The sequence below is a fragment of the Setaria italica genome, chromosome V (genome assembly GCF_000263155.2).
Source record: "Setaria italica strain Yugu1 chromosome V, Setaria_italica_v2.0, whole genome shotgun sequence".
Lineage (NCBI taxonomy): Eukaryota > Viridiplantae > Streptophyta > Magnoliopsida > Poales > Poaceae > Setaria > Setaria italica.
In genome coordinates this window covers 6309979-6329043 of record NC_028454.1, presented here as the reverse complement: position 1 = coordinate 6329043, position 19065 = coordinate 6309979, and the positions used below count along the sequence as shown (strand labels likewise).

The 19065-nt window shown below is 42.4% G+C and overlaps 2 protein-coding genes across 3 annotated transcripts; both read right to left on the bottom strand.

Moving 5' to 3' along the window:
* Positions 1–263: 263 nt before the first annotated feature.
* Positions 264–6765, bottom strand: LOC101785664. Its single transcript, XM_004967910.3, has 3 exons — positions 6373–6765; positions 5414–5468; positions 264–4169 (listed from the first exon to the last, which is right to left on the bottom strand). The coding sequence occupies exon 3, from the start codon at positions 4025–4027 to the stop codon at positions 908–910; it is 3120 nt and encodes a 1039-aa protein (XP_004967967.1). The 5' UTR covers positions 4028–4169; positions 5414–5468; positions 6373–6765; the 3' UTR covers positions 264–907.
* Positions 6766–10814: 4049 nt separating this feature from the next.
* On the bottom strand, positions 10815–19017 carry LOC101784993 (deoxynucleoside triphosphate triphosphohydrolase SAMHD1 homolog). 2 transcript variants are annotated; one of them, XM_004967909.3, is made up of 19 exons: positions 18521–19017; positions 17004–17041; positions 16885–16907; positions 16425–16531; positions 16282–16333; positions 16127–16211; positions 15642–15732; positions 15310–15348; positions 15149–15216; positions 14984–15046; positions 14224–14279; positions 14043–14116; positions 13157–13249; positions 12975–13076; positions 12286–12366; positions 12094–12182; positions 11974–11989; positions 11341–11451; positions 10815–11259 (listed from the first exon to the last, which is right to left on the bottom strand). In XM_004967909.3, the coding sequence occupies exons 1-19, from the start codon at positions 18710–18712 to the stop codon at positions 11155–11157; spliced, it is 1485 nt and encodes a 494-aa protein (XP_004967966.1). In that variant the 5' UTR covers positions 18713–19017; the 3' UTR covers positions 10815–11154. The 2 variants fall into 2 exon arrangements, with proteins under 2 accessions (XP_004967966.1, XP_004967965.1); XM_004967908.4 differs by having other exon boundaries at positions 12094–12185; positions 18521–19016.
* Between the last annotated feature and the right edge of the window lie 48 nt (positions 19018–19065).

Sequence of the window (19065 nt, the reverse complement as noted above, 5' to 3'; positions counted from 1 at the left end):
TGATGCTAACAGGGTAGGATAGTATTTTGGCAAAAGTCCATTTTTGGGGCATCAAACTATTGCCAGAATCTGATTACAAACTTTTATGATTCTATCCTTTCAGAATAATGCATACAGTGAACAAACTAATGATGAAGATAGAGGTGAAAGAAAATCTCCACATATGAACTACAACCTTTTATGATTCTATCCCGTAACAGAAATTCAGTAAGTTTGACATGAGACTCGTCTGATACTTATCACAGCAAATGAACAGAGCTCCAGAAAAAAGGAGGCTATCAAAATCAGGACGCAAGTGCAACTTTTATACAGAGGGAGATTCGAATAGAAATGAAGTTATAAGACGAGCCGCAGCCCGCAGGAGGGTGTCCTGTCCATCCCCTTCACAGCAACACCAGCATAACCATCACTAATAGATCAGCCAAACCTGACTTGTTGGATTTCATGTTTCAGTTTCAGGAAAGGGAGGCAACAGGCCTCTTCTGATAATTCATCAGGTTGGCCTCCCACAGTTCAAATACAGTACTACCATTTAGATTACACTACGAGGAAAAAAAAGGAAGAGCTGCAGTTTTTACATCAGAACTAAAACACTAGATACAACTAATGCTAACTACAAATAGCAGCTGCAACAAAATTACTCATCTTTTGAACTGCAGCCTGCTGCCGGATAGCCATCTAGCAAGAGAGTCCAATTTAATGCCTTCGTTGTGCAGATTGGTACGGCCCAAATCTAGTCCACCATAACGTTAGTGCTACAGATGCTGAAATCCAGACACCTTATGTCTGTCACTCAAAAGAAAAATGCAGAATTGTGGAACCATCCAACATTCGCAGAACCTTAGTTCCGGAAAATTCATCACAAGAAAGCTCCAGATTCACTGCAGATAAGGCTTCTCACATTGAATCAAGTAAAGAGGAATTCCTCTGGTACCGACAATGGATCGAGCTCCAGATAGCCTCGAAGCTTGCCACCTTTTTCATGTGTCAGATGAAAGCAAGGAATCTGGTGAGAAAATTTGGGGTACTCATCCTTTCTTATTGTCTTCACAGATCCCTCTGCTCTGTATGGCATAAATACCGTCCTATAACCATCCACTTTCCTCAAAAGCTGAACCTGTATGGACGAATCAGTTTGGCCAAATATCTCCACCAGTTCATATTCACAGTTTTCAAAATCGTGTGCAGTCCATCCTGCCCTCCAATTCTTGTAAACAGCCCATATCTCACCCAGATGAGGAATTATTTCATACTCGCCTTTTCTGCCAGCAGATCTTGCCTCTACAGGATGAGAAAAGGCATCTGTACCAGTGTAAGTCATCAACTCGTGAATGCTTGAAAGCCTAAAGGTTCCACACCCAACTGTCCGTTCTTCTTGAAGCAATCTTTTCTCCTCTTCTCCTCGAGGACAAACATCAAGCCATCTAACTTGCACTTTATCATTCTTGAGATCAACTTTCTGTATGTAAGCATAGTAATTGGGGAATTTATCTACATCACTATAGAGAGCCCAGATCTGCCCAGGTGAAAACTTTTGAAGCAATCTTATTTCTGAAAAATAATAGAATTCTGATTCAGCACAGACATACTCTGTTTGGACATTATCATCATCGACATCTGTAAGTTCAGCAGTACCAGTGTTATGCTTGCTATTCTCTTCCTTTGGTGTCTTTGTAGCGATCCCTACATTCATGGATGCTGTATGTTGCCCATCACTCACCTTCCTAGATCCTCTGTGGGAGCTATTCCTACTGGCCGAACCTGCATGTTTGGCATCACGTCCCTGACTTCTTACAGAACTGCATTCTGGGACAACAGATGGAAAAGCCTCTTCCAAGTTAAGGGGAAGAGCTGCAGGATCAAGTTCAAGAGATCCTTCTGGAACGCCTTCTTTTTCAGTTCCTCTCATCAAATGATGCGGGACACAATGAGAAAACCTCAGTGTCTCACCCTGAGATATCACGTATGGAGCTGCCTCTCTAGACTGCATGAATAAGCTAACATAACCTTTTATCTTCACAAGCGGCATGACAATAATGCTAGTGCTTGTGGTGAGATCAGAGAGAACTTGAACCACTTCATACCGATAGTTGAATTTTTTGTGATTGTCAGCATCTGAGCTCCAACCAATATCCCATCCCTTAAAAAGAGCCCAAACTTCACCTTTCTTTGGATATATTTCATAGGAGTTTCTTGTCTTGCTTTTCTCAAAGGATATAGTTCTGGAGAACATAGCAGTTTCTTTGGCTGTCTCTGACTGTCCATGCATAAAGCGTCCACAGGCAACAGGCAGACCTCCGTAAGACCATGCCCTCTCCGCTTTATTTGTGGGATCAAGCTCCAGCCAAACAAAATGCAGCATAAACTTTGGGGTAGTTTTTACCTTCGTGATTCGAGCATAAAATCTAGGCATACAGTCTTGATCATCATAGACAGCCCAGATCTGGTTGGCTCTAAATTGATTTACACCTCGAAGTTGGTCAAAATCAAAAAATTCAGGATCCATAAATGTGTAGTATTGATTATCACCTGGAGCATCATCATCATTTAGAACTGGACCATTGTCGCTGACAGAATCAAATGCCTTTTCTTTTCGATCATTTAGAACTGGACCATTGTTGCTGACAGAATCAAATGCCTTTTCTTTTCCATCATTATTTTTTCCAGCATGCATTGTTCCTCTCTTCATTTGCTCAATTCCATTGGATGTTTTATCTCCACATGACTCACCTCCTTTCCCTTTATCTTCTGTGTTCCTGCAGTCATTAACACCATTTGTCGGACCATTATGGTCAGCTATGTCTGTGTTCGGCTTTGCTGCTGTATTGCTGTGATCACCATGGAACACACTTTTCCTCAACCTCTTTAATACAGGAGAATTCACAAAATCATCAACGTCCTTGTTATCGTCATCTTCAACATCTTCGTTGTCGCTATCTTCATTATACTTAACTTCTTGCTTCTGCCTGCTTGATCTGCGGGTTTGTTGACCTGGCCCTGCACTATTTGCAGCAGGACCATTTTCAAGAATCTCTTCCTCGCTGTCACTACTAGTTTCTGACATGCTTGATTCACTTGATTCAATCACAGCTCTCCTGCCCCTTTTCAATCCTGCAGATGATTTAGCTTTTGAATGATTTCTGGTGGCCCGGTCAGATTTCATTTTGTTTTTTAGCCCACCTGTGTTCCCATCAGTTTCCCTCCTTATATTTACACCAGCATGATGAGGACTGACATTGGCATGAACTCCTGAAGTGGTTGACCAAGCTTTCTGACCAGTGACATTTGTTTGAGGACCTGGAAAGTTCTGTGGTGCACCTGCATTTTTCCAAACCCCAGCAGATCGCTGATTTGCCCCGGAAGGAATAGCTTGCTCCTTCAAATCATGCGCAACAAATGGCTTCAAACAATTCTGACAGCGCAAAGCCTTCTTCAAGATTGAACGGTAGTACTGATATCTCATGCCACAAGATGGACAGAGAGTCCAAAATGTTGTTTGTGTCCCTGCAGGATTTGAGGCCTGCTGCTGCTGCTGCTGATGCATATTATAGAGATTCACAGGAGTAGAACTAGGTCTAGCAGCTGCAGTTCTTATATGAGGGGGTCTTGCTGGACCGCCTCTGAAGGTGCTTCTTTTCATGTCATACACCATACGCTTTGACTTGTCTGTTAGAGTTATGTTTGCTTCTCCAACTAATTTGAAAGCTGCCTCTGCACCTCCAAACTTGTTCTTGTCAGGATGTAGCAAAAGGGCAAGTTTACGATATTGTTTCTTTATCAGGGCATCATCAGCATCTACAGGTACTTGCAGTATTCCATACCAGTCAATCTCAGCATTTACCTTTGCTGCAGCAGCACAGTGAACATCACAGACACTTAACATTTTTGAAATGTCAATGTCATCAACTTCTTTGCAAAGTTTCTGCGCCTTGCTAATAAACCTTTTTGCGGCAACAAAATCCTTTTCCAGCATTTTTCTTTCTGCCAGAGCTTTTGCTCTCGCAGCTTCATCTTTGTTGCACTCCATGCAACAAGAGAAGTTGGTCCTGTGCCAGAAATTTAAATTATGGAGTGGCTAGCGCACAGTATATCAGTAACCACTGCAGTAGTTCTCTAAGAACAAAATGTGGAGTGCGGTTTGCAGAAATCTTGACTGCCCATGGTTATTTCTGCAACAAAATAAACAAATAAATAATGTAGTTAATAAAACATGACAGCATAACTTCTACCAAGAGGTCAATTTAAACTCCCTGGAAACAAAAAGGAGGGATATCTTTACTCTATTATATCTATAACCATTGTGACACGCCACCAAAAAATTAAATAGAATGGACACATCAACAAGTTTGATTCTAAACTGTAAGAAGGAAGTACAAGATGTCATTAGTGCTCACTTGATTCAAAATCAGCAAACTTACATTTGTGATCCATTGAAAAAGGAGATCTACCATGAATTAAGGAGAAAAGCATTATATATTCAGTACTTAACACACTCCATTTTTTCTTTGCTGCACACTAAAAGTGCACATGCAGCATCTGTTCATCAGCGGTAACTTCAGTTTCAACAAGTGCATTTAGCAAAGGTTCAGGAGAATCTATTGTTATCTGACCCACAGCATCACACATAAAAGAAATCACCTACAGATTTAAGTATCACATAAGCATATGGGAAAGCACAATGACAATTGACAAGAATATCTTGCAATATTTTACGGAAAGTGCAAAGTAAAGAATCAGCCAACAAGGTTTGCCATAACGTTTTTGAGTAGTTTGACAAACAAACGCTTGACTTCCAGACCATAAAAACATAATAGGTCTGAGTGAAAGATTGATTTTCTTACATAATGAATAGAAAGAATTGAATTTCCGATCGTATTCTTTTTTATGCCAGGGAGTTGCTGCTGGGGACCATGATCAAGAAGGCATTTTATTTGCCATAAAAAGATGAAATTTATCACTTCCTGCCGAGTACTCGTTTTATGCTTATTAAATAAGAAACTTACACATTAAAGTATTATCAGCATTACAAGTGATGACACCTACCGATACACATCCACAGTTCAAACACGAGATCCCATACAACAATACCCTGTTCTAGTCGCCCACAAGAAGCGAAGCTAGTGCTAAACTGACCATGGTGCATCACTCAACGAACTTTTCACAGGAATATATGGTGATTATGAGCCTAGGTGGTGGCAAATATTCCAGCATGGTGTCATCCCTGCCCACAGGCACTCTTGTCATCCAGCATGAAGTTGGAGGGTGGCAGGGATACATGCAGCAACACCAAATAAGCAGATCCATGTGTATACATGTATATTTTTTAAATTTAGCCAGGATGATATAGGTTATAAGAGAACAGAGAGCAAGTGCAAGTCTACTACGGTTGTAAAATGCCAAGAGGAAAACTTACTTGTTACCACATATAATCATTTGTTCGTCACTCCATGCAGACAACACAAGCTTGCCTGCATAAAAATACCTTGTCAATGTTTGTTCAAATATCACTCCATGAACCATAACATAGTTTCTCTATAAATAAAAAATACAAAACAACTTCAGATATCATGGTGCAGTGTAGACACCTGACCCATAACTGAAAATTGACCTTGAAAAGATGCAAAATATTTGCCCTTTTGTGTGTTATTTGCCCTTGAAAAGAAAGATATGAAGCATGGCAACTTTCCTTTTATTTATGTATCTGTGTCTAGGGTGATGTTGGCAAGAGAAGAGAAAAAATAAGCACATGGTCTTCCCCTCCTCGTTTGACATATCAAAAGGACGGTATAGGTATTGACCAGAAAGACCGATTTTGGTCTGCATCAAAGGCAAAGCATATACAAGAGTAGAAAAGGCACTCCTCGGTCATCAAATACACATGCACATTGTTGCAATCATCCGCCGACCCACACAAACACAACTATGCAGCTAAACTACACATGCACACTCCGATGTCTATGATCCAAGAAGCACAGGCACCCTTTCGTGTCCATCGAGAAGAGACACATGTCTCCAGAAGGAGACGAGCACAAATCTCAGAGCTTTGTCAATCGGAGCTCATGGCTAGTAATTGGCAGCACCATGGAGCAAAATGAAATCAAGGTCCAGGAACGCCACCTGTTCCCTTATCCAAACACCTTCGATCGATAACCGAAAGAACGGACAGTAGTGACTAAAGCTGACCCCAAAAAAACTCACATGCAAACAAGATTACCCACCGCCAAAATCCCAAACATTGCTCCTCCAAACTGACCGACAAACGTTAGCTATGCACGCAGAGCCCTAAACATTGCATACAGGCTGACAGGCACATACGCGCGCACGTAGAAATCTGTTAATTGCACAAACAAGCAGAGGGCAACTCGTTTCTACCTTGAGCAGGGGGGCGTCCAGGTTCTGCTGGGGATGGAGCGGCGCCGGGCACCAGGGGAACGTAGGAGCTTGGTGGGACGAGGTGCCACGGCGACGGGTCGAGGCCACAGAGCCCAGGAGGTCCGAGCCTCCGAGGCGCGGCGTCGCCGGGCGGGGACGAGCTGGCGCAAGCGCGGGAGGGGGAGCCGCGGCACTGTCGAGGAGGCGGCTCCCGTCGGAAGGTAGGAGGCAGGAGCGAGTTCAGATCCGCGCGGACGGAAATGAAGCCGGCGGGATCCCCGGCCGCCGGCGGCCGCTCCGCGAAACCCTAGCGGTTGGGGCTTTCTTCTGCGGTGCGGGAGAGGAGTCAGTTGGGCAGGGGAGACCGAATGGGAGAGGTCAGAGGAGGAGGCGAGGGGATCATAGAAGTGGCAAGTGCAGGTAAATATCGCCAACTAGAATATCCATCTGCCGCATGACCCCGCGAATCAGCCGTGCGACATGCGAAAGCTTCTCTCCGCTTCCCGGGTTTTTCTTCGCGCTGAACTCGCTGAAAAGCCATTACTTGTTGATACGCTGAATCATTCGCCGTTACTCGCGCTGCAGTCTCAGAACGTTATCCATTGGAAATCAAAATTTTCACTACTTGCCCAGAGAGTTTTTTTTCCCGCGTCTATGAATCGTTTGAAAGAACGACGCATATTGCGTATTGTATTGATACTGTAGAAAATTATAAGATTGCAGTCCTGGGAGGTCATAGTTAGAAAAAGAAAAGAAAAAACAACAAAGAACTCACCCGGTTGGACTGGGACATCAACGCAGGTCACCACTCAATTGAAATGCAGCCTCCCCACTCCACTCTCCGGTGGCACCCACCAACAATCACCCACATGTAAAGTCAAAACCTCCATCAGTGGCCCTGCGTCGACAGGAACCTGACGGGAGCAGACTGCACCCCACCAAAGAGGTCGCCGCCATGCGGGGTCCTCCGCCAAAGTGCTGCTGCAGACACCACACTCCACCTAACAGAGTGATATCTCCGGATCCGGACCTCTCAGAAGCTGCCTCGCAGCCACCATCACGGTACACGACGCGTGGGGGCCTCGCTACATTCGCCGTTGGACTCCATCTCGCTCTTGTGCTCGCCTCGCCCGTCCCGAAACTCCATGTCACGGATCCATTTCTTGTGTTGCTGTTAGTGTGGTGAGCAATGTTGCCCTACTTCCTCAGATCTCCCATCGAACAGCCGGGCCACCGCCGCAGGTCTGCCTCTCATCGTTGCTTCACCGGCGCTTCAGCGCGCCAAGTATGACGCTTGCGCCATCTTCCGACGATGTACTGCACCGGATGGCTCAGCCGAGCTGAGAAACCCGCCGCGATCCGCTACAAGCCAAGTCGTCCCACGATGTCGTTGCCGCAAGCATCGTCCCAAGACGCAGTCCCACGCTGCACTAACCATTACCAAGTAACATCAGCCGCTGTGATCCGCTACAAGTAGCCAATCGACCACCGTACAACAACCCCTTATCGCCACCATGATCGTGATTGCCGCCACGTGAGCTCGGCAGGCCAAGCTTTCCACACGACAGGATTGCTGCCACCAGCTGCTGCCACATAGGACGCCGTTGTCATGTGCCTCGGCACGAAGGCCGGCAAGGGCTTTCGTCCAGGCAGTCACCCTCCAGTCCCACCACCACGGCAGCGCCGCGCCGCCCGTCACTTTGCCGGAGAGGAGGCCAGGCACTGTCGCGCGCTGGCTCGTCACCCCCGACGGCGCCCGCACCGCCCACCACCTCGCCGCTCCCCTGCGTTGTGCAGCCCGCGACACGCTCCTCCCTGCGCGTCTCCTCTTGGCAGCCCCTCCTGCCGTCCCGACCTGGCGTGGAAGACTCCTCGAATCAAAACTGGGACGCGGGGGCTGTTTCTCCTCTACTTTGGTTGAAATTCTCGGTGTCTCTGACTTTCCGCTTAGGTACACAACTGTAGTGCAGATTTTAATTATAAGGTACACCCCTAGTGTGAAAACCCGCTTCGAGTTGGGCTCGAACACGGGCTCACGACCGCTGCGACGAGCGAATTCAACCACCGAGCTATCAGCTGGTTCGTTATTTACCAGGAGTTATGAGAGAATGATGTCACTAGTTTGATGGTGTATGCTGATATGACGGAGCTTTGAGAGAAATTTATTCCTTTTTTTTTCTTGGTTGGAGGTCATTTCATCATTATGCTGGTGGTAATTCCAAAAGTTCTTCTAGTCAAAACTAGCACATGACATCCACATGCTTAGTAGTCAAAGACTATGGGTTGTTTTTGAGCACGTGGAATATTGTTGGTGGCCTTAATGGTGCATCTTCTCCTCAACTGAAGTAGAAAATCAGTGAGTAAGATGAGCTATTAAATATAAGCATGTAGAAACATAATATTAGTCTTTACTCTATCTTATTGCGCCACGCTCCAAGATCTCATCATTAGCTAGAATTTAGAGCAAGAACGTTCCATCTAGATATAATAAGTCAAATATAGGATGGTCGATATACAATCTTTTTAATATTAGACAACACTTTTAAACCTTGGGTCAAATCCTAGAGTGGTGCCACCTAGCTAGTTACATCTCTAGATCTTGCGCGACCGCCACAACATCCATGAGAAGGTAGTGCCCAGCATTTGTCTACGTGACATGCTCGTCCATAGAAAGAAGAAGCCTTCATGTAATGGTACTTTTACCCGTTTTTAATTGCCCAAGATCCACAATATTTCCTCTCCCATCGATACAACTTAATTTGCCACCTTTAAATGCCCAAGCTATCTACAATATTTCTTCTCCATCAATACAACTTAATTAGCTATAAATATATATATGTTCGCATCAGACTCTTTACTTGTATTTATGTGACCGAGAATGCTGAAGAGAGAGAAGGCTAACTGCTAATGAGTAATATTCCCTCTATCTCAAAATAAATAACCTTCTAGCATTTAAATTTGGTGTATTTTTAACTTTTAGATCATTTAGTTAAGGTCCATCCAATTAAAGTAATGTCCATATAAAAAAACCATGCGGAGAAGTACACCGTATAAGGCACCAATTAAATGATTAATTGATGGTTCTACTACATGCGTATGATATAGAGAACTGAACAGATAGCACGCTTTGGTCACAACTAACATGAGTCATTGGAAAGTTTTGTTTTGTTGTTTTTAAAAGTGCCACATCAAATAAGTTTGGGTTGATGATGAAAGAAACAATATCTCCACAGCTGTACGGTTTAATTTCTTGTGAAAACGATTGGTTATAGCGGGATTTCATTTCTGTTTTCAAGGCATAGGATGAAACAAGGTGGGGCTCCTTTTCGTTTCTAGACATAGACAACTGTGTGTATCTGGTTTCATTTAGATGAAATGCATCCCTTCGCTCTTGCCATGTCATTAGTTTAGCCTACATGGCATCTCAGTTTAGCCTACGTGCCCCTTTCAAAAAAAGTTTAGCCTACGTGAGATTAAACATGTTTGGTTTGGGTTGGGTTTATCCAAGAAAGTTAAGGGATTGGCACCATTTGGTTTTACTGTGGCCTGATGATCTGCTGTCTCGGCATGAGAAACTAGGCGTGTTTGAATGATAGCCTAATTCTAACACCTCTTAGTTAAATTCTTATTCATGGTTTAGCAAAGGAAAAGTCCTATGGCAAAGTGGGCTAAAACTATGACAAGGCACTTGTTATTAATATAACAGCTTAAAAATTTGTGACCCAGTGGTGTGGCAATTTTTGGCCACGAACAAACACCAATAGTCACATAGACTTATGGACCTGAACCTGAGTATACATATCAAAGGGGATGTGCTTTTGAGACCGCATTTCAAGTTTCGAATACACATAAACAACATAGCATTGCTGCTCCCCGATAGGCAGGCAGCCGGTGGCAGGCAGGAGAGGGAAAACAGGCGCGCGTTAGCTGCGACCTGCTCAAAGCAAGAGACGTCATGCCGCCGCTGTCGGACATCGTTGAAGTACGGGTGAATTCACCTTGAATCTTTGAATTGATACGTCGAATACTGGTCGGCGTGATAAAATAATTGCCGCTCACTCATATTTTCATGTTTGAGACTTGAGGAAACCTGCATATGACAGATAGTGTTAGTATAAGTGAACTGTCCAATTTTTTCTTATAAGATTAAGCTTTTGTGTTGAACCAAAGGCAAAAAAAAATGGAGAATGACGGTAACAGTTAGTATTGGCCTATTGGGATAGTGTTAGTATAAGGTATAAGCTGTACACGAGGGACAATGTTAGTATAAGCTGACTCCTATTTCCATAATTTTGCAAATAGTTTCCCCAATAGGAGTGTTTTCTTTTTATTATTTTCCATTTTGCAATTCCCATCTCGCAGCACACTGCCAGCACTTCTATCACAAACAGAGCAACGTCCTATGGCCTATGGGGTGGTTCGCCATCACCACTTCACCATGATTGTTTTTTCAAAAAAAAAAGTTCCGTAGAGTTGAATAGTTGATGATGCGTATTAAGTACAAGTACTAACCACGTAGCATTCGGTATCGAGCTAGGCAGCTAGCTATCCATCCTATGCCTATGTAGCATAGTTTAGGAGAGCTTTTACACTTCAGACAAGGTTCTGTCTGTATGTCGCCTGCTGTACAAAATATCCACACCTTCCCAGTGCAGACTACCACCTAAAATCTGTGAATACTGGGATGTTGTAGCTATAGAGGTTGCTTTCTTCTCGTTTGTCAGAGCTATTTTCCTGTGTCGTATACTATGTAAAGACTGATATTTGACAAAACCCAACTGGCTAGTTGGATCTAAGCCTCTTCTTCTTGGGTGTATCGTGCACTTGAGTCTTCTCGCCATACATCTTCACTTGGAGGTTCTCAAAGGCTTTTGACACTGCTTCCACCTGTAACCAAGGTTTTCATCAACATTACGAAACTGGTTGTAATTGATGGGAATCAAGTAGATGAATGAAATGTTCACTGACCAGCTCCGGCTTCTTAGCATAGACCCTCACGATTCTATCCTCATTGTAGGCAGGTAGCAAGTGGCTGACCCGGTCATCTGTGATGGTGAACTTCTCATCACATCCAAAATCCTGGCACAACAAAAAATTCTGCTCAGGCCAAATGGGAAACTAGGAGATATCTCAATCCAGAGAATTCCTACAGGACATCTATCATGGGTCATCTATAGTTATTAATCATGTAGCTCAGAAAAACAACACGGAAAACAGGCATAGCTATGCTTCAACATTCAAGAGCTATGCTCCAGCCTTTTCAGAAAATATGGTCGCAACCATAGTAATAGAAGGTACCCAAAAACATATGGTGCTCACAACTTGATATATGTATAAATACCCAATGGCTTAATACACTATATTCTGTCAGCAGCTACAAAAATAGTGCTCCATCCATTTTTAAATAGACGACATTTAGGACAACAGATATTTTAAATGCCATGCAAGCAATAACAATGGCCCACAAGTATGAGATTTACAAGAACACAAATAATAAAGGATGGATGGTGACATATGCTCATGATTTTGCAAGAACATAGTAGTTACTGAATTAACAGCTCCATCAATCAAAGAAGAGTTTATCCAAAGCAAGTTATTTACCTTAAAGAACTTGATGCTGGAGAATGGTTGTATGCACATCAAGTAGAGTAATTGGTTAGAATTTTGATACATCCTATTAAATCAAATCAGTAAAATAAAGTAGCATTTAAACATCAAAACCTTTCAAGAGGGTTGTCTTTTCCACGAGTAAGATCAATCTTAACATTACTGACAGCAATATCCTCTTCCTTCAGTAGCACTTCAGAAGACTTCTAAGGACAGTAGCGTCAACATTAGAAAAATGAAGAGTAGATTTCTTCAGAGGTCAGGTTACTGCAGCCAGCTTAAAAATGAGCAAAAGTAGATGCAAACCTGTGAACAAACTATGTCCTGTGCAGTTACGTTTTTGAAATGCTCCAGCTTGTCCTTTGGAACAGAATACTCATTGCAAAACTGCAACTCGACAAAATAGAATAACGTAAAACTTCTACAAAAAAGGAAGATAAGCTTAAGTATTATGTACATCAGTACAGAGCTGATGCTATCCGTGCAATTATTCAACAGAAAAGTTGTTTTCAAACTCACCCAAGCAAAAATGTCAATATCTATTTAGTAAGAGCAGAATAGCTATACTACAGTCTACATGATGCATAAACATGTTGCATCAGTTCTATGTTTTTTCACGTAGGCATTATCATTCAGATCTCCCAAGATGAAAACAACCTTTCCTCTTGAGTATACTTTATTGCAGCTATGATCTGATGAAACAGGTTCATCACTAGATTCATCTACGTTTGCAAAGAATTTGATTTGTTCCAGCACAATTATTTACAAAATAGAATGCTCTAAGGAAGCTGTGATATAATAGTTTGCAGGATTTCAATGTATAAGATTGAGCAGAGTTCATTAATTCAAATTAATTTCATGGACATAGACGCAACTGCATGTGTAAGAGAAACAGAATCTCCTAAAACACAAATGCTTACACCAAGCACGTAACAAGTGACATGACAAAATAGCACTTATATAGAAGCAGTGTATTGACAAAAACCATACTATACCTTGTAGAGCTCTCTTCGGCGAATACGTTGAATGATTTCTTTTGCTTTCTTCAGTTCATCATTGGGAGCAGTTTCAATGCTTTTAATGATTGTGTCATCCAACTGGAATTTCAGGCGAAGTAAGATGGATAGACTGGAAAATAACTCTGAACACAATAAAATAACAGTGACTGGCACCAAACCTTCCAAAAATCTTCTGCATCATTTGCATGCAATGATATTCCCAAGTAATCATTAGCCTCAATGAGCGCATCCACAAGCATGAGTTCAACAGCCTAAAGATCGAGGACTGTTAGAGAATGAACCAGAATATACCATAACAGGACTGGAAGAAAGAAAAACTCGACCCCAGGGAACAACCACCTTGAGGCCTTATCATTAAAAAGAAGCCTCAACCACACGGGCCAAGAAACCCCCTAAAACCTGGCTTCACCCTTTAGGGCCGCACCGTAACCTGGTCCAACAACGACCTTCTAGGATGGTGACCACAGGTGCCTCAGGCTGCCGGTGCCCTGCCACTACTTTCTGGGTTGCAGCTAGCAGAGTTTTTTTTTCTGTACCACCTTGATTTGAACCCTGGATCTAGGGAGCTTACTAGTTACCACTACACTACAAGAGTGTTGGCCATGAATATAACTCAGGTGCATAAAAAAATTAACAAGTATAACTTAAATGCACCTACAATTAAAATCTCTATGAAACGACGAATTTAACTTTTGGAAACATGAGACTCATTTACTTAAAGCTAGGCCAACTAAAAAAAGTCAACTAGACTTCATCTATCACCTTATGATATAACACTATATGGATGTTCACTGTAGGAATTGAAAGAAAATCTTTGAATCAATTGTATACCAGTGATAACAGGAAATCCAATCAGGAGTGTATCTGAATCCTGAGTGATTTAAAAGCTACACAAATATTGTCTCCAAGCTGGACTTATTCATAGTTTTTTTTCCTTGCTGGTGTTGTTAGATGATGCAAATGTGTTTCTTTTTTGTCTTTTTTGTACGTAATAACTAAAACAAAGGTATGACGAAACAACAAAAGTAGGGCAATGGATGATACCTTTACTTTGCGGTGGGTGTAGACAGTCCGGTGCAGATCAGCACGTGTTGAAAACAATTTATGGATGCTCAAGTCTATAATTCCCAGTAAGACATGACAAGTCACGTTATGATGTCTTAATGTGATGGAAAATAGAACAGATAAAATTTAAGCAGGTGAGGACTATATATAAAGCACCTACAATCTTTGGCAGGATAGCAAATTTCATCACCCATCACTCGCATGCCCTCCATCAACCTGCAGGGAAAAGGCAATATAAATTTACAAGATGTAATAACGACTTGCAGTACTAGCAGCAAACAAAAGATCAATATGAGCTTTTCCTACAAACACAGGACGTGCCAACTATCTAACACCTGTAAGTTTCTGCAATTATTTAACCAAGTCTCATACAATGCTTGCAAGACAAGGGTCCTTGATCATAAAAGTTACAAGGCCTTGTCTAAATTTCTAGTGTATGATTAACACCAGCTATAATATTACCAATGGAGAAACGAGATTCCTTTCTCTGTGTAGATAAAGTGGCATACGCTTAGTGTGGCTCAGTAGGATACCGAAGGTAACAGACACAGAAAGAATCATGACAGAACAGGAAAAGGAAACCTATTTTCTAACATGTTTCCAGTTTGTCTGCTATTTACATTCACATTTAATCAGTCTTTTATTCTATGAATGATCATTTGTAATCTATAATCAACAAAATCACCCAGAAGAAATGGCTCAAACGTAAATGCTGCAATTTTCATAGGGCAACCCCAATACTGCAACTGGACCATGTAAAATTGAAGGGGGAAAAGGGCACCTTGTTTGAAACGTACAGCACCTAGAGCGCATGGAGATGAAATTATTGTACAAAGGTTGATTATATTGATTCCTATTCTCAACAAGGAGAGCAGAAAACAAGAATTTAACACAGGTAGAACAACAGAAACGAAATGTACCTCCAGTACTGGAAATTAGAGCCAAGACCACATGCTCTGCAATCACGGTCAATGTAGTCGAACCTGCGCAGTTACACTATCTTAAAACATAACCAGATGATAGCAGAAACCACTATGGGCATATAGCAGGAAATGTCATTAGTTCAATTGAAAGTTGGCCCTTACTTGTCAACATCTATACCATTGCGCCCATTAGCAACAATGTCATAAAGAAAATGCTTATCCTTTGCACTCTGAAGAAATAGGTTTCAAATTCATCTAAATTATGCAATCCATATTCAATACAGATAGATAATTAAGCTGGGAACAGAGAACAAGATACATACTTTTGTGGTGGCAGACTTAGAGCTGGCACCTATCATCTCCTGCAAAACATTTTAAATTAAAATCGCAGGTTGGTAACTTCTATATGCGTGTTGTGATTAGTAAACGAGTTGTATGCACTGATTTTTTTAATTTTCTTTTCATGTGTAACCCCCTGCTTACTCCACATATAAAGAGAACAGGTAAATCACATAACATGTTAAAGTGAATTCATCAATATTGAGAGGTCGAAAGACTTCTAACATCCTAAGTTAAAGAAAAAAAATGATAATTTGCTAGATGGTGACAATTAGTGTGTGCCGCACAAGGGCTGAAATAAAAATGAAGTTTATACCTTGACCATTTTGAGATAATCATCTTCAATATCTATTGCATGTTTGTCAACAATACTGTCCAACAGCAGTACTGACATACGTTCGTGAGACCTGAAAGAGCATAAACAAGCAAATAAGAGACCAACCAGAATCCCAAGTAGATTTAACATAGCAACATGAGTGTCTTCATAAATGGTGGAATGACCACACTATATCATCAATCAATAAGAATGAACGATGAGCATGGGACTTTAATGTCAGGATGTCAAAAGGCATAAAGAGTAGCAATTAAAGTACAAAATTCACTATAACTATGATCACCAGAGAAGAGAACATATACATGCATACACATGAAACAGCTATGCCAGTAGAGTAACCTTAGGCCCTGTCTTTTGAGCCATGGAAGCTAAGTATCTAACCATAACAAAAATAGGATAGCAAAAGTAGAAATTTGAAAATAATTGAAAGCATATATGAAAGGCGCCAAAGGCTGAAAGAGAATCACCAGGTTGAGCCAGGATTAATACGAGGAAGAAACTCATGCTCAAACAAATGACTGAAGGGGCCATGTCCAATATCATGCAAGAGGCCTGAACAAGATTATGACAAAGATCATAAAGATATTCAATAGTTAATGGAGCCCCAGATGAGTGCACCAACCTGCAAGCTTCACAGTTTGCATGTCGATGCGATCAATACCAAGCTCTTCTCCCTGTCGAAGGAAAACATTACCCTTAATTATTCAGCTATAAAATTCCAGGATTTCAATCAATTTAAGAATTGAGATTTGATACTATACACACCTGATACGTTTTAAGATTATTCATAGCCTTCCCAGCCAACGAATAAACTCCTAGTGAATGTTCAAAGCGTGTGTGAACAGCTCCAGGATAGACCAGATATGTAAGACCTGAAAATTATTGAAAGCATCTTATGTAAACATCAAATACAAATGACAAAAGCATGCATGCTCATTTAGTGACACTAAATATTATGAACCACCAGTGTTTTCTGCTTGAATGCCAATATCTCTTCACTGTTAGGAAGAAGGAAGAATAACCAGACTGCCCTCGTTCCATTCAGTCTAGGGTTACAAAGTATGGGCCGAATGGGCCATAAGGCCAACATGGGCCAGAAAGGGATAAACATAAATCTGTACATATTAACATTCACTAACAAGCAACGGAACTCCATTGTCTTTTCATAATTTCTGTCAAGTATAACTACTAAGATATCACGGAGGAACAGAGAAACTGAACTCACCAAGTTGTTTTAGGTCCCGCAACCTAAATGGAACAATGCATTAAAATCAAATCATGATAGGCAATCAAAGAAGCTGAATAGATAATTGTGCAGAAGCAATTAAGGAAAACCATAGCCACCTCTGAAATTCTTCAGTGTCCACAAACTGCAGAGCAAGCTGTAAGGCAGAGATTGTAACGATTATATTATTTTATAAAGGGATGTTTGAGCAGCAGAAATTACTTGAATAACGCCATAACCAGTTCAGGAGAGAACTATATGTCAGACATCAGTTTCAGCACATCCAAATTGTATTGTAGCCTTAATACAAATGCAAAGCATTAAACCTTAAAGTGGTTAATTTGCCAGAAATGTGAAAACATAGGTACCAGGCATGACTATTGGGGATATGCAAACCAAGCCAAACAGGTTACAGACAAATGCTTTAATGCAAACTTCAGCAGATGCAAAAGCATGCATGCTCATTTAGTGCAATTAGTGTCAACCTGTTTTTGAACAGCCCAAATGACTACTGCAGAAATAGAACAAACAAATTTCCCATTGATCCTAATGGTGAAGTCTGCTAAGGTCCAAATTTCCTAAAATATGAATATACGAATCATCATAGTTTTTACTTATCACTGGAAATGGGCCTGGTGCTAATGTGGTAATGCTATTTAGAAAAAGAATTGGGTCCATGGCTATCAAAAGCACTGAAATCAAGAGAGTAAGATATATAGATGCAATGATGTAAAGTGTATATCAACCAAATCAAAAAGGGGGCAGAATAGACTTGCCATGTACACCTGCAGTTGATGTTCCAACACAGTGGAGTCAATCACACATATGAAACTGTCTACCCCCCCAAAAAATAGAGAATTGAAATGCTGATACAGTTTCAATTTTTAATTACACATACCCCACCTGAGACTTGTTTATGACCCAATAAAAGTCAACAAAAATAATACCAGTCGCTGTCAAGGTAGCATTAGTGGAGTAGTATTATTCTTCAGTTACTCCTAGATTAAAATAGGCATGTTGCGTGCAGTTTTAGCATGGACATAAAACGTTACCCCCATTGAATTTATTAATTGAAAACAAAAAAAACATGACGCCACATGCACAGTTAATCATGCAATGTGAGTCCATGCGCCACACCAACATCAACGCGCAACACTTCAACAGGCCCAAATACTAAAACTAAACAATACGGCACATGCTTAACTACTAGAAACACATGAGATGGGAATCTACTAATCTACCAGAGCAGTTGGCACGACGAACTGAAGGTGCGGGGCAAACCCTTCCAGGGTGGCAAATACTAATTGCTTTCACACGACCAGAATAATGGCAACGATGGACTAAAAAGAGGCAGTAGAGAACGTAGAATCAAACAAAATAGACGCATAACGAAAACCGAGAGGGCGTCGCGTAATCCTGCACCGCGTGGCCACCAAACAACAAGGAATGCGGATTGGGGGGGCAACGCAAGCGGCAAGCCAAACCGACGAATAGCAGCAAGGAACGCATCACCCAACGATTCCTCCACACCCGAACAGCGAGGGCGGAGCAAGGATCATCAACCAATCCACGAGCAATGAGTTAGGAGAGAGGAGGGGCAGGGAAGGAAGGAAGGAGGCAGCGGAGCGGAGCGCACCGGGTCGAGCGAGATGCTCCCGTGGAGGTTGTCGAACACCTGCTTCACGTACCGGCGATCGCAACTCCCGTACCCTGGCCTGGCCACCGCCGCCGCCGCCGCGGGGGACGGAGAGTGGAACGTCAGGGTGGCCGCCGGGGACGCCGCCGCCAGCGCGGAGTCCCCCTCCGGTGAGGCGCAGTACTCTCCCATGCCGCCGCCGCCGCCGCGTCGGTGTTCCCGAAGGTTCGGAGAGAGCGCGCGCTCGTGCGGCGTGGGGGCGCGTTGCGGGCGGGGCTTGTGCTTTTTGGAGGCGGGGATGGGGGCAATGGAAAGCTGGAACGGGCGAGGCGGCGGGGAGGACGAGAAAAAGGGTAAGGCAGGGAGCAAAGGCACAGCGAGAGGGGGGTTTTGGATGCGGATTAATAACGGAAACGGAAAATTGGCCAATGCGGGGTGGTTACTCCACGCTCGTCGTGATCCCCCGGCAGGATTGGAAGAGGAAGTTCAGAGCGATCCTGGTGGAGGTTACAGCAGCTTGATTAGAGGAGGATTATTTTCTGTTT